This window comes from Eumetopias jubatus, unplaced genomic scaffold (assembly GCF_037043125.1).
Source record: "Eumetopias jubatus isolate StellerSeaLion01/CBP00866 unplaced genomic scaffold, mEumJub1_p1.0 scaffold_5, whole genome shotgun sequence".
Taxonomy (NCBI): domain Eukaryota; kingdom Metazoa; phylum Chordata; class Mammalia; order Carnivora; family Otariidae; genus Eumetopias; species Eumetopias jubatus.
In genome coordinates this window covers 41,204,113-41,219,082 of record NW_028274811.1, presented here as the reverse complement: position 1 = coordinate 41,219,082, position 14,970 = coordinate 41,204,113, and the positions used below count along the sequence as shown (strand labels likewise).

At 33.9% G+C, this 14,970-nt stretch overlaps 1 protein-coding gene across 5 annotated transcripts in view; it reads right to left on the bottom strand.

The window, feature by feature from the left end:
• Window positions 1-14,970, bottom strand: part of DDX4 (DEAD-box helicase 4) — a 69,062-nt gene that overhangs the window by 15,767 nt on the left and 38,325 nt on the right. For 3 of the 5 annotated variants that reach the window (XM_088023638.1, XM_028119076.1, XM_028119077.1), the window contains 8 exons: window positions 8,104-8,205; window positions 7,086-7,166; window positions 5,604-5,651; window positions 3,844-3,891; window positions 3,691-3,738; window positions 3,327-3,469; window positions 2,532-2,684; window positions 763-917 (listed from right to left, as the gene is read on the bottom strand). In XM_088023638.1, the coding sequence (XP_087879764.1) occupies window positions 763-917; window positions 2,532-2,684; window positions 3,327-3,469; window positions 3,691-3,738; window positions 3,844-3,891; window positions 5,604-5,651; window positions 7,086-7,166; window positions 8,104-8,205 (778 nt within the window). Of the gene's footprint in view, window positions 1-762; window positions 918-2,531; window positions 2,685-3,326; window positions 3,470-3,690; window positions 3,739-3,843; window positions 3,892-5,603; window positions 5,652-7,085; window positions 7,167-8,103; window positions 8,207-11,931; window positions 11,955-14,970 lie in introns of all 5 variants that reach the window. The other 2 variants (XM_088023637.1, XM_028119078.1) reach the window with 2 other exon arrangements.

Here is a 14,970-nt window from a genome sequence, read left to right as displayed (position 1 = left end):
CAGACCTCAAGCCAGAAGCACTCAGCTAAACTGTTCCCCAATTCCTTATCCCCAGTAACTATTAGGTAATATTTATCATTTTGAGCAACTACGTTTTAGGTAATTTGTTAGGCAGCAATCAATACAAAATGTTGGCAGAATGTATAGTGAAACCGGCATTCTCATATACTGCTGATAGAAATATATATTGGTGAAAGCTGTAAGGTCATACCCTTTAAGATTAAACTTGTAAAATCCTACTCTAAGGAAACAGTTAAAACATAAAAATAGAAAAACTTTATTTAGCAAGCTGTTCATTATTTTATTTATAGTAGCCCCAAACTAGAAACAACCTAAATGCCCCAAACTAGAGACATAAAATATGTACACCTAAACAATCTTAAAAATGATTAAAATTTGGGGTGATTATGATATAAGCATTTTCTATATTATGAAGTTACATGTGAACAGATTATTACTAGGAACACCCTAAGTGCATCAAACATGCATTTAAAACAACCAGAAAAAATACCATCAACATATTCACTATTTTATCTTTCTACTTCCATTATCATCTGATTTTTAATATGCATGTTTCTTTTTTAAAAATAAACATGCTTCTTTTAAAGATAAAAATAAACAGGGATTCCATAAAGATTATGAAAAAGTACACTTCAATCAAGTAACACTAATTACATGACTGCACTGAGTTCTTCCCAAAATAAGTGAGAAAAATCTCTATAAAGAAAAGCTTGTTTTGAGTGGCATTCCAGATGTACATACCCAAAAGAAAACTTTCTGGCTTCCAGATAGATCTGATTGATTAATTCTCGAGTTGGTGCTACAATAATACACTCTGGTTCCTGCAGCTCTTTAAAACGACTGGCTGTTATTCCATCACGCATCAAATGTGCCAAAATTGGCAAGAGAAAAGCTGCCTAGAAGTTGAATTACATAATTTACAAATTTATAATACGTCATCCTTCTCCCTGTAGAAATAAACCTATTCCTTATTCCCTTACAGCTTCTAGATTCTTCTTCCACCTTGCTGGTAAATTTAAGATGAGAGAGGAGAACAATTTTTATTTCAGTGAGTTTTTAACACTTCAACTTTTGATAGGTATATTTCAATTATTTAAAAAGCATACCCATGAATTCTAAATACTTAACATAAACTTATTTACAGAGGGTAATGTACACATAACCTGATATAAATCACTGCATTTAGGAATTACTCTAAATGAATTCCTTCTGGAGTAGAGCTACAAATATCACAGAATGCATGACAAAGGTGGTACACAAACAGCAAAAATTGGGAAATCATTCATTTGGATTACTCACCCTTAGGGAAGGTAATGTGGCAAGAGTGCTAGAGTTTTCTCATTAAGCAAATTAGACAGTAAAATCTACCTCCAAAATCGTGTAAGTCATTCATCAGCAGCTGTATTATACAACTCATTTATTATCCTTTCAATTCTACTACAGAGGCTGATTAAAGCTAAACTAGCATGAAACACAATTCTTTGATTCAGAAAGGATAGGCTTTAAGACTCATCTCAGGGAACCCTCTTTAACAGATCCCAGAGGTAAGTCCCGAGACCAACCTGATCTCATCAGAGTTCTTTTAGATAACATAACCTGAAGTTACTTCATATTATAGACCAGGTACAATGAATATTGCGATTTCTCATTCTTTTGACTCCAAAATTTTATCAGCTTTATTATGCAACTGATTTTCTCTCTTTCTCTGCATTTTATAACCTCTGGTGCTTTGACCCTCAATCATTCTGTTTTAATTATTTGAGGCGGGGAGGGGCAAAGACAGAGGGAGAAAAAAAAACCCAAGCAGGCTCCATGCTCAGCATGGAGCTCGATGAGGGTCTCAATCTCACAACCATGAGATCATGACCTGAACCAAAATCAAGAGTCAGACACTTAACTGACAGAGCTACCCAGGGCGCCCCTTTTGTTTTAGACACTACCATCTTCCAGGAGGAGTTAACAGTCTTAAAATGGACTAAACATCTATGAACTGCAGCACTACTCCAGAAATAGTTCAAAATTCTTTCTTCAGAAGTATATAAAACTCCCTTGGGGCGCCTGGGTGGCTCAGATGACTGAGCATCTGCCTTTGGCTCAGGTCATGATCCCAGAGTCCTGGGATCGAGCCCCCCACTTCTCCCTCTCCCTCTGCTGTTCCCCCTGCTTGTGCTCTTTCGCTCTATCAAATAAATAAAATCTTGAAAAAAAGTATACAAACCCCAATAAAACCAGATTTCAGAAGCAAAAAAATTAGTATTTTTTTATGTTATGTTAATCACCATACATTACATCATTAGTTTTTGATGTAGTGTTCCATGATTCATTGTTTGTGTATAACACCCAGTGCTCCATTCAGTATGTGCCCTCTTTAATACCCATTTTAACAGTTCACTGAAATCATCAACCTCCCATCCAACAAAAAAGACTCAAAGTACTTGAGAAGAACCAAAGTTCAAAAACTATTAATAATTTGATTATGGGGCAGAATACATGTGAAAAAAAGGACTTACAGTCTTTCCAGACCCTGTCTGAGCACAAGCCATCAAATCTCGTCCTGCTAGTATAATAGGAATACTGTATTTTTGCACAGGAGTAAGCTTAGTATAACCAGCTTTAGCAATGTTGTTATTCAGTGTCTGACAGAGATTAGCTTCCTCAAAAGTCTAAAGAAAGGGGGGGAAGAGTATGATTAAATTCCATATTATCATATGCAGATCATTCCATAAACATATTTCATTTGAGTTAGTCTCAAGTTTTTGTTAATTCCACTTTATATACTAAGGTTACTTTACCAATATGCCCCCACTCAAAAGTACTATCTACAGCCTGTATATTATTACTTGACGGAATTAAAGAGTACCCTTACAGACACTAGTTCTAAAGACATTTTTTCCTGGCCCCTTAAAACCTGTAAAATATAAATATCCTGATCAGTAACAATGGCCCATTAACAACAGGGGACTGTAGGAACCTCCCACTCCTCAGAGTATCATTCTCCTAAGACAGACTTTCTCACATACTTAGGAAGCAGAAATCTTCAATCCCTAGGAAAAATATCCTTTTTAGTAAGTTTAAATGAAGTTCTCATCCCAGTTTGGGAATGTGAGGATGAAATTTAATACTCTTTCAACATAGCCATTAATTCTACAAATAGTATATGGTAGATGTGGTTCTTAATTTCTAACCTAAACCATTATCTGCTAAAAATGAAATTTCTGTATTCAGTAATAACAACCTACAGAAATGTACCATATACATGACGAAGTTTGCTTTACAGTCAATTCAGAAATGATTATCACACTAACCAGAATTGCTGGTGGCGCATCATGCCCAGATACTTCTACAAGAATAGTATCATATTTGTCAAAGTTGATGCCTGTCTCATAGTGTGCGAAGATGGAGTCCTCGTCCTCGGGTGGAGGTGGCGGGATGTAGGTCACCTTTGGTCCTTAGGATTCAAACAAAAGACAGAGCTTACATGACAAGGACCAGAAGAAAAGTGAGAGAGAAAACAAAAACTGAAAATCAAATTGTAAATACTGAAGAACTTCCCACTGTTTACCATTAAAATTCACTTCAAATTAAAAAAAAAGGTTAACTCTGCTCTTATTTTTCATTTTTATTAAAATGCAACAGACGTTCACATGGCTCACACAAAAATTAATATACCTTGAGTGTCACCACTTTCTCCTCCTTCAGCATCTGACTTCCAAGAATCTTAAAGGGAATCAAACCCAAAAAAGAGATAAATATTTTTTTAAATGAGGGATGAAAGAACTTTCACTATAAAAATCAAATACCTTATTCTAAAGTAAAACTTACTTTTTCCGGAGCCTGTTACTACTTCTTCATTTAAACCTTTGTAACCACCTAATTAAAGAAATCCATATTGATAATTAGTCAAGATACAAGGCTGTGCACATCTTTATTTTCATTGCTTGTCTTCAAAGAGAACAAATTCTAAAAATGGACAAACATCTTTAAAGTCCTTCATATGAGTAAGACAATTAAGATTAATAGAATCCTTAACAATTTTAATATTCAAAATGCTGATTTTATGTGTATGATACTGTTTTATGTTATCAGTTTTTGTTTAAGCTGCTCAGTCCCTTTCCTAGTTGCTATATGCCTCAGCAAAGGAATGTATTTTCTAAAATGAACTAAAAGTCCAACTGTATTGGGGTATCCCCACTACCATTCCCAGGTTGTATGATTCAGCAGGACTCAGAATATAGTCATACTCACAAACTAGGATTTATTACAGTGAAAGGACAGGGAGCATGGGCAAAGGGAAAAAGGTGCATGGGGCAAAGTCCAGAGATAAGCAGACACCAGCTTCTAAGAGTCCTCTCCCACTGGTTCACACAGGATAAACTTAATTTCCCTAGCAACAAGTTGTGACAACATTTTTGGAAATGCTGCCTACCAGAGAAGCTCATTAGAGACTCAGTACCCATGGTTTTTATTAGAGGCTGAAAATGTAGCCACTTTCTGCCTGGCACATACCAATATTCCAGACTCCTGAAAGAAAAGCTGGTATTAAAAGTACATTGTTGTAAAAACACTCCAGGCACAGTAAGCCATTCGTAAACTAGTTAGGGTGGAGAGAACCCTCCCCAAATCCAATTTCCCAGATGCCAGGAAAAAAACCAACTTTGTAAGCAGGATATTCAAAGAAAAGCAGTCAGGCCTGTCATGTTAACACTTTTCCATACATGACCTTCATGGTTTTAAATAACTAGTCCTCTATTGTGCCACTTTCTGGTATTATCACAAAAAAGAATAAGGACTGCATTAGATTTGAAAATCTAACTAGATACATTTTTATATGTAAGCTCTCTTTCTTGTCCTGAACGTCCACAGGTTTTGGAATCCTTTACCCAACAAGATTTGAACATTTGTAGATATGGTTTAACTAACCATTAATAACCTCTTTCTATAATGAAGAATCTAAGAATCAAGGTGGGGTAACAGAGGCAGTTCAAGGGAGTCGTCTCTTTGAATGCTCTCAGACTACTAATGATCACTGAGGATTTTTCAGAGACATCAAGTAAGTTTTATTATTTTCCTAGTCTGGAAAGCATTTTAAATTTTATATTATGACATTTAAATATTTATAACTCTGAAAAAAATTTTCATAGTACAAAATCATGTATACTGAGCTTTCTTTATGCCTTATACCAAATAACTATCCCATAAGAAAAAAACATATTGTTTTAATATAAGAACATGCACATACAGACCTATTTCAATCTTCAACATCTGCACAACATCCCATTTTAGGGTGATATGATTTATTAAACCATTATTTATTGATATATTTTGTTGCTTTTCAGTTTTTTATTATAAATGAAGCTTTAGTGAACACCCTTGTGCATACATTGAGCAAATACATCTATGGTATACAATTCCTATAATGGAACTGTTACGCTGAGGAATATTAACTCTCCAAAACAGACTGAGTATATGTCTACTCCTCAAAATGTATAAAAGCAGTAACAGTTACCTGTAATATCAAAAATGAAATTAGGATTACTATAATGTTAATTAACCATATATAGGTAAACCAAGTTAGAACTTACCTCGTCCACTTCCACTGCCACTTCTGCTTTGGTAAGTGTCACCATTACCTGTAATGCATTTTTTTTTTTTTTTTTTTGCAGATTATTTAGAGAAAACACAGCTCACCTTTTTTTTTTTAAACACAGCTCTCCTCCTTGAACACATAAACCATATAGCTATTTGTATTCAAATATTGAGTGCTAAGGATTCCTGGCCCTTTCATCCATCCATCTCTTAATTCTACATTTAATTTAAATCTTTTCCTCATTTGAACATTTTGTTTAAAGATTCCCCCCCACCTTTTTAAAGAAAGTTTTAGATTTACAGAATAATTGAAGGAAAGGAACAGAGATTTCCCATACACTGGTAGCCTCCTGCCCCCACATTTGAACAGCCTCCCCCATTATCAATATCCCCCACCAATGTAGTACATTTGTTACAACTGATGAACCTAAGCTAACACGGCATAATCAAAGTTTACAGGAGGGCTCACTCTTGGTGTTGTACATTCTAGGGGTTTGGACAAATACAAAATGACATGTATCCACCATTAATGTATCACAGAGTGTTTTCACTGTCCTAGAAAAAATGTTCCATGCTATTCATCCCTCCCCGCAATGACTGGCAACCACTGATCTTTTTACCCTTCTCCAGAGTTGCTTCTTTTCCAGAACATCATACAGTTGGAAATTATACAGTATGTAGCCTATTCAGATTGGCTTCTTTCATTTAGTAATATGCATTTAGGGTTCCTCCTTATCTTTTCATAGTTTGATAGCTCATTTCCTTTTGGTGTTCAATAATATTCTATTGTCTGAATGTACCAGTTTATCCATATTTGCACATTTTTATCAACAAATGTGGTGGGGTTTTTTTTTTTCATTTTCTCCTCAAATCCCCTCAGAGTTCTTTTTGAAACCACTACAAACTTAATTTTCCTTCCTCTGATTAAAGGTATACTTTACACCTCAAATTAACTGGTAGATAAGAGAGAAGAAATAATTCACAGTGCACAAATTTTCTAAGGAAGGCAAAGCTGCCCACTTATTTTTGCCTGCAGATCTAAAAGCAGAGAAACTCATGAGCTAACCTAGTATACTTAAATGTATCTATTCAGTTACTAATTGTAGAGCTAAAAGCATATATGAATTGTTAACATTCAATAAGAAATTCTATTTCTGGGGCGCCTGGGTGGCTCAGTTGGTTAAGCATCTGCCCTCCTCTCAGGTCATGATCCCAGGGTCCTGGGACCCAGCCCCACAATGGGGCTCTTTGCTCAGCAGGGAGTCTGCTTCTACCTCTGCTTCTCCCCCCCAGCTCATGCTTATACTATCTCTCTCTCTCTGAAATAAATCTTTAGAAAAAAAAAAGGAAGGAAGGAAAGAAAGAGAGAGAGAGAGAGAGAGAGAGAGAGAGAGAGAGAGAGAGAGAGAAAGAAAGAAAGAAAGAAAGAAAGAAAGAAAGAAAGAAAGAAAGAAAGAAAAAGAAAAAGAATTTCTCACCTGTGCCACTTAATGCTGGTCTTCTAGAACCAAAAAGGCCACCAGTGCGCTGTGTCCCCTCATCTTGTTCATATTCACTATCTATATTTATACATAATAAAAATGAGATTATGTTACTTTTAAGAAGTTTTAAAATCATACAGTATAGAGAAGAAAATCAAGTCATAGTGCCAGAAGTTAAATATGTGAGGCAAAATAGTTTAAATTTTAAAGGAATCACAATGAGCAATTTTTTGAAGTACCATACAAAGAATTCCTCCACATCATCTCCTTTAATTACAAATTACTTCCTCAAAGTTTTATTTTATTAAAATTATTTTATAAAAGCATTAGGGCCAATGCTATGTTAAAATATCATATAAGCAAAAGTTAAATAACCTCTAAAAAGTAAACTGTTACTACCCATCATCTCATTACTTATTCTCCAGAATAGCACCCCCTTGCTCCCACTGTTGCCAAATCAAACCTTCCAAGTCCTGAACAATAACCCCTAGACCCCTACACTTTTTTAAAAGTGACAATTCACTAATCTCCTACACATTTATTAAATCATTATTACAGATTTAATTTTAACTTCCAAAACCACTAATCTATCCTCCTCCATTAAGAGACAAATGCAATCCAACAGTGACTTCTGAAGTCAATACCCCTAGCTCCAAGAATAATTTAAGGTAGAAAGCTACATTAGTGAAAAAAGTTATATTGGAGGGGGAGAACTTTAGAGAAGGCCACCTCTTTCTAAGGTTGGCTGTCATTATCAAGGCTCTAAAACACTTAGAATAAATAAGATTAAAGAGCTGAGTCACAGAAACTTCTAGAAAGATTCATATATTCCAACTAACAAGTATGCAATGAGATATGTGTCTAAAAAATAATGTTATATACAATGTAGGTGATTATGTACCAGTCACTCTAAGCTGTTCTCATATAATCCTCTCAACAACCTTATGTATAAAAAGGAAATGATGAAAAATAAAATCTAACAGATAAAACACACTATTTGCAAGTCACTACTAACTTGGACTTCCTAGACCAAATCCTCCATGGCAACCTCGGAAACTACTTCTTCCACCTCTTCTGGATGACCCTGAAGCCTCTGAATCATTTCCATCTTGATAGCCTATAATATTAAAACACACACACAAGAACAATACAAAACAACAACAAAAAAATCTTGGAGAAATGGTGGCCAAATTTAATTTAAACCTTGCATAATTCAATGACTTTAAATATTTTAAGGCATTAACAGTTACTAAAAAAGAAATGCCATATTTGAACTATAAATGTTCAACTTAAACAGACATAGCTACAATTAAAAAAAAACATACATATTGCTTGCTTTGAGAATCAAACCTAAAAATGACTAGGGGTTGCTGGCTGGCTTAGTTGGTCGAATACATGACTCTTGGTTTCAGGGTCTTGAGTTCAAGACCATGTTGGCAGTAGAGTTTACTTAAAAAAAAAAAACAAAAAACTAAAGATTACTGAAAGGAAAAAGTGTTACTTGTAAAACAATGAAAGTTGCCATGACTGCATCATTAGCAAGATCTCTACAATGTAGAGAAGGATTAGATAAATCTAGGCTTATATTTGTTCCTTATAGAAAATAGTAAAACATCTTAAAGCACAGACATAAAAGCATACATAAAGTCTGATTTCCTGCTATAAATAACATATTAATTCAACTGAATACCAAAAATCAGTATTAACAGTTCAAGTAAAATTTGATCCCACCTAGAGCAGAATGAGATCAAATCAAAACCAAAATGTCAATTTGGGTTGACATTGGGCAGAAAATAAAGAAAGTGAGATTTAGTTTATGAACTTGCCACTATTTAGACCCAAAGAAACTGACCAAGATAAAGGTAAAAATTCTCTATATATTTCTTGATATTGAATTATGTGTTTTCAAAACCTATTTATAAAATAGGGCAGACTTAATTCAAGGTAGATTCAGAGTTATACATCTACTACCTAAAACTTACAGATCCTCAATCAGGCAATAATCAATAATTACATTTACACTTTAATTCTAAATTATTTATTTGTGCCTCTTTATCTTTGAATAAGCCTTGTTGGGGTTTATCTCTTCTCAAGAAACAGTTTATCTTTCTGATCTGCTTCTTTTTAAGGTTGTTACTTTGGTGTATGCACATGAATAACTAAAATATATAGAACATATATATACAAGTTTAAAATGTAATAAAATGAAAACCTATGGACCCAAACTACCCAGCTTAAAACTAAGAATGTTCCCAATACCTCTGAAGCCCGTGGATAGTCTTTTGCCCTGTAAAATTTCTCCCCCTTTCTCAACCAATATCCTGAATTTTTTTTCATTTCCTTGCTCCTATTTTAATTTTACCAACTATGTACATAACTTTTTGTAATGTATTATTTAGTTTTGTGTTTGAGCTTTATGTAACAGGATCATATAGAATATATTCTTTGTCTTGCTTCTTTAATCCACGTTTGTTTCTGTTGATGTGTGAAAATGTACTTCATTTTTACTACATTCCACTGTATCTGTTTCATTCATGTCTATATCTTTCTAAATTTCCTCTACTGAGTTTTTAATTAAGTTGAATACTGAGCTCACTAATTTCTTTTCTACTCCATACATTTAAGATTGTAAACTTTCCTCAAAAAGTTAGCTGCTTTAGCTGTATCCCTTAAGTTTCCACGTTTTAATGTCTATTCAGGTCTAAATACTTTATTATTGCCAGATGAATTTTAATTCATAAATTGATAAATTCAGTTTCCAAATCACAACGGTTAGGCTTTTCATTACAGATTTCTACTTTCATGAAACTTTAACAAGAGGACATAGTATGTGATAAATTCTATAGTACATTTTGGGACTTCATTTTGACCTTAATAGATGGTAAAATTGTGTGTATTTTCAATACATTGCAGAAGAATGTGTAATTTATAATATGGGGTTTATTATTCCAAACAGAAATATTAAATCAAGCTTAATAACTGGTATTCAAAAATTCTAGAGTCTCCATAGTCTTAATCATTTCTGGTCTGCTCATTCTTTTTTTAAAAGATTTTATTCATTTATTTATGAGAGAGCAAGAGAGAGAGAAACAGCACGAGAGGGGAGAGGGTCACAGGGAGAAGCAGGCTCCCCACTGAGCTGGGAGCCTGATGTGGGACTCGATCCCAGGACTCCGGGATCATGACCTGAGCTGAAGGCAGTTGTTTAACCAACTGAGCCACCCAGGTGCCCCATCTGGTCTGCTCATTCTATCAGTTCTAAGGGGAAATTAGTGTGGGGGGGGCACCTGAATGGCTCAGTGGTTCAGCTTAGGTCATGATCTCAGGGTCCTGCGATCAAGCCCCATGTGGGGCTCCCTGCTCAGCAGGAAGCCTGCTTCTCTCTCTCCCTCTGCCCCACCTCCTGCTCATGCTCTCCCTCTCTCTTCCTAATAAATAAAATCTTGAAAAAAGAAATCCCATGATTAGTGGTTTAACTAGAATTTGCAAATTTTTCCATATAATTGTCTATTTTTGCTTTATATACTTAAGAATATCTTGTTAGATTTCAAACCATGTTCCGAACTGTTATTATCTTCCCAGTGAACATGACTTCTACCATTAAGTAATTACTTCTTTATTCCTAATATATCCTCTTTAGAGTCTATTTTGTCTCCTATACTTCTATTGGGGTTAACATTAAACTGACATTTTTTCTCTTTATTTTCAACTCTGCATTGACATACGTTTACTGTTAATATATATTATGATTACTAATGTATCAATTTCCTACTTCAATCATCCTACTTTGTGTTTTCCCTTCCCCAAGTTTTTTTCAATGTTTTTTGGTTTTCCTTTCTTTCCTTCTATTGATTTCCCAAACACTGTATTTTATGCCTTTACTGATATCCTTCAATTTCAGCATGAATATTTAAGAAATATTTATTTTCAACCTTGTCTCCTTCCTCAAAGTCCTAGCCTTCTATCCTATTGGATTTCCTCCACTAATAAGTTATACATTATATTTTACCATACCAATTTTACCATTTTTAAGAAATTCTGAAATTAGTTTCAATCTGTTTTCTTTCCTACTGAGCTGACAAAGAACTTAAGTCTTTTCATTTGCTAGTAGTTTAGTTTTCTTATTTCTAAAACCCCTAAATTAATGACATTATTACTATCTTCTAAAGCCAATACTTATTTAGGTTTACCAGTATGTTTACCAATTTTAAAATGTGTATTTATTTAGTTATGCTCATCATTGCTTCCTACTTCTTGTTGCATTCAGTTTCCTTCTTGTTAACACACATGATTCAGTAGTTCTTTCCTCAGTGGCCTGACAGTACTCAATACTATCTTTATCTAAATGGTGTTATTTCTCTATGACACCTAAATTACCTGGATATAGCAGTTTCGATTCAGAACTATTCTCCCTCAGGATTCTACATTCTACTCTATTAGGTTCTCTACCTTTATTGGAAAAAAAAAAAAAGTTCTGCTGCCAATCTTTTGTTCTTTTATACATGGATCTTTTTCTCTGTTAGCTCTAAATATTTTTATCTTCGTACTTTTGCAATGTCAATACACATATAAGAATGTGAATTTTTTTTAATTTGCTCATGATTCTTGTTCCTTCTTAACTCTGGAAAAGCTTCTCAACTACTCTCTGAATAGTTTTCTTTTCCCTCTCTCTCCTGCTCCCATTTTCTCTGTTCTCTTCTCAGGAGATATTTAGACATATGTTGGAATAACAGAGCTTCTTATTCTATCTTCCCTAACTGTTAAATGCTTTCATGCTTTCCATTCCAAAATTTAGAGAATTTCCTCAGATCTATCTTTGGATTCACTTACTCTACTCATCTTTGTTTAATCTGTTTAATCTATTCACTACTGCTTTCTGTAAATTCAATTTGGTTCCTTTTCCAAACTAGCTTCTCTACTGAGCAAATGACTATATAATGACTCAGTACCTCTAGTATCTATAGCTTAATAATTCCATACACAGGAGAAACGCAAACATTTAAATGAACATGCTCTTTTTTTCCATAGCTGATGCCAATTTCTAGTTATGTAAGAAGTCTAATAAGTAGAGGTGAAAAGAATATGGAAGTTATACAGAATTAAAAGTCTGAATGACTTGTTAGAAAGTAGGGACAGAAACTCTACGTATCCTACATGGTGTTAAAAATAATTTGTTTTTAAATAAATAGGTTAAATGGTAAGTAAAACACTATAAAAGTTAAAATGAATGAACTAGATTAAAAAAAAGTCACAAAAATGCGGGGGGTGCCTGGCTGGCTGAGTCGGTAGAGCATGCAACTCTTGACCTCAGAGCTTTAAGTCTGAGCCCCTCAATGGGTGTAGAGATTACTTAAAAATAAAATCTTTTATTAAAAAAATCACAAAAAGATAGGTATAATAAACTTTTATAAAAGTATGAATAGGAAGTATACACTACACACCAATGTTAAAAAAAAAAGTTACCTCTGGGAAAAAAGGAGATATAAAATACAAAGGGGAAGATGGGTCTTCTAACAATAATGTAATTTTTTTTCTATATTTGAAGTATAAATGACAAAATGTCCCTGTTAAATCCAGGTAGTGGTATACAAGTGTTTGTAACAGAATAGTCTCTGCTTTTCTGAGTTTCTGAAATATTTCAAAATTTACCACTTTAAATGTCACTTTTCATAAAATAACATTAATATATTTTTAAAGGTGACATTAGTCCTTCCATGAATTCTGCATTTCATAAGGGACAGGTGACAATCTCTTGCAGCCTTTTAAAGATGTTTGGTAACAATCTTCAGAAAGGAGTAAGTTTATAAATCATTTAAACTTTGTGTAAAAGAAATATGAACATCTTCTCTTCATTTAAAAGAGTACTTACCATAAATTTAGCGAGGTCACTCAACCTTCAATATACAAAATTCAATTGTATTTCTATATACTAGCAAACAAAATGAAAATTTTTAAATGATATGGATCACTGACATCAGCAAAAATGGCAAAGTAAGAAACTCCGAATTCTGCTACTCCAAAAAATAAAATGCACAAAAACTGTCAGAATTAACATTTTCTAAAATGAAAATTAATCAAACTTGCAGTAACCCAGAGAATATTTTTTAAGCTGATTCTCAGAACAGTGAACTTTGTGGCATATTTCAACTTAACTTCAGTCCCATCTCCTGGCAATTCCACTTCTAGGCATATATTCAAAAGGTGCAAAGACAAGGACTCAAACAGATAAATACATATGAATGTTCACAGAAGTATTATTCACAATAGCCAAAGTAAGTAAAAACCCAAAGTTTATCAATAGATGAATGGGTAAAATGTGGTATTATACATACAATGGATAATTATTCAGCCATAAAAAGAAATGTACTTTGTTCAGATACATGCTACATGAACGAACACTGAAAACATTATGCTAAGTGAATTAAGCCAGACACAAAAGGGCAAATGTTGTTATGATTCCACTTGTATGAAATATCTAGAATAGAGGCAAATTCAAAGAGAATATAGAAGAGAGTTTACCAGAAACTCAGGGGGAGAAGATAAGGGGATGTAATATATAATGGATATAGATTTCTGCGTAGGTTTCTGCTTTCAGTTTTGGAAACGGATAGTGGTGACAACTGCGTAACACTGTAAATATACTTAATGCCACTTACAGTTAAACATAATTAAAATGGCAGATTCTATGTCATAGTTATTTTACCACAAAAAAAGAGCAGAAAATTTCTCAAATTAGATGAAAAATTTCAATTCAAACATCCAAGAAGCTTAACCAACTCCCAGTGGAATAAATTTAAAGAGATTTACACCTCCACCCTATCAATATAAAACAAGAACAAATGGTGCTAGGACAACTAGATATTCACATGCAAAAGAATTAAGTGGGACCCCTCCCTCACACCATATATAAAAATGAAATCAAAATGGACCAAAGAGCAAAACAATAAAATTATTAGAAGGAAACACAGATGAAAATCTGCATGACCTTTTAATAAGCAAAGGTTTTCTAGATATGACACCAAAAGCACAACCAACAAATGAAAAAATAGATAAACCAGACAGCATCTAAATTTAAAACTTCTGTGCTTCAGAGGACACCATCAAGAAAAAGGTAACACAAAGAAAGGAGAATATATCTGCAAATTGTCTATCCAACAGCACATGTACCAAGACACAAAGAATTCTTTAAACAATAAAAAAACACAGTTTTTTTAAATAAGCCAATGATCTAGACAGACCTTTCTCCAAAAAAGATATACAAATAGCCAATACACACGGGAAAAGTTGTTCAACATAATCGTCATCAGGAAACCCAAATCAAAATGACAATGAGATACCATTTTACACCCACAAGGATCACAACCACCAAGAAGACACACAATAACAAAGCCTGGTAAGGATACAGAGAAACTGGGACACTCATGCATTGTTGGAAGGAAGATAAATTGGTGCAGCTGCTGTGGAAAACAACTTGGCAGTTTTACTCCTAGGTATATGCACCAGAAAAATTAAAACATATGTTCACATAAAACTTGTACACAAAGGTTGATAGCAGTATTAATCATAATAGCCCAAAAGTAGAAACAACCTAATAATCAATCAACTGATGAATAAACAGAATATGGCATAGCTACACAGTGAAATACTACTTAGCCATTACAAGTAATTAAGTACCATCACATGCTACAACATGGACAAACTATGAGATCATCCCAAGTGAAAGAACACAGAAAAGATCACTTATTACATAATTCCATTTATATGAAATGTCCAGAATCAGCAAATCCATGGCTACAGAAAGTCAATTAATGGTTGCCAAAGGATGGAGATAAGAGAGAAAGGGGACTGACTGCTAATAGGCACAAGGTTTTGGGTGGGGGGG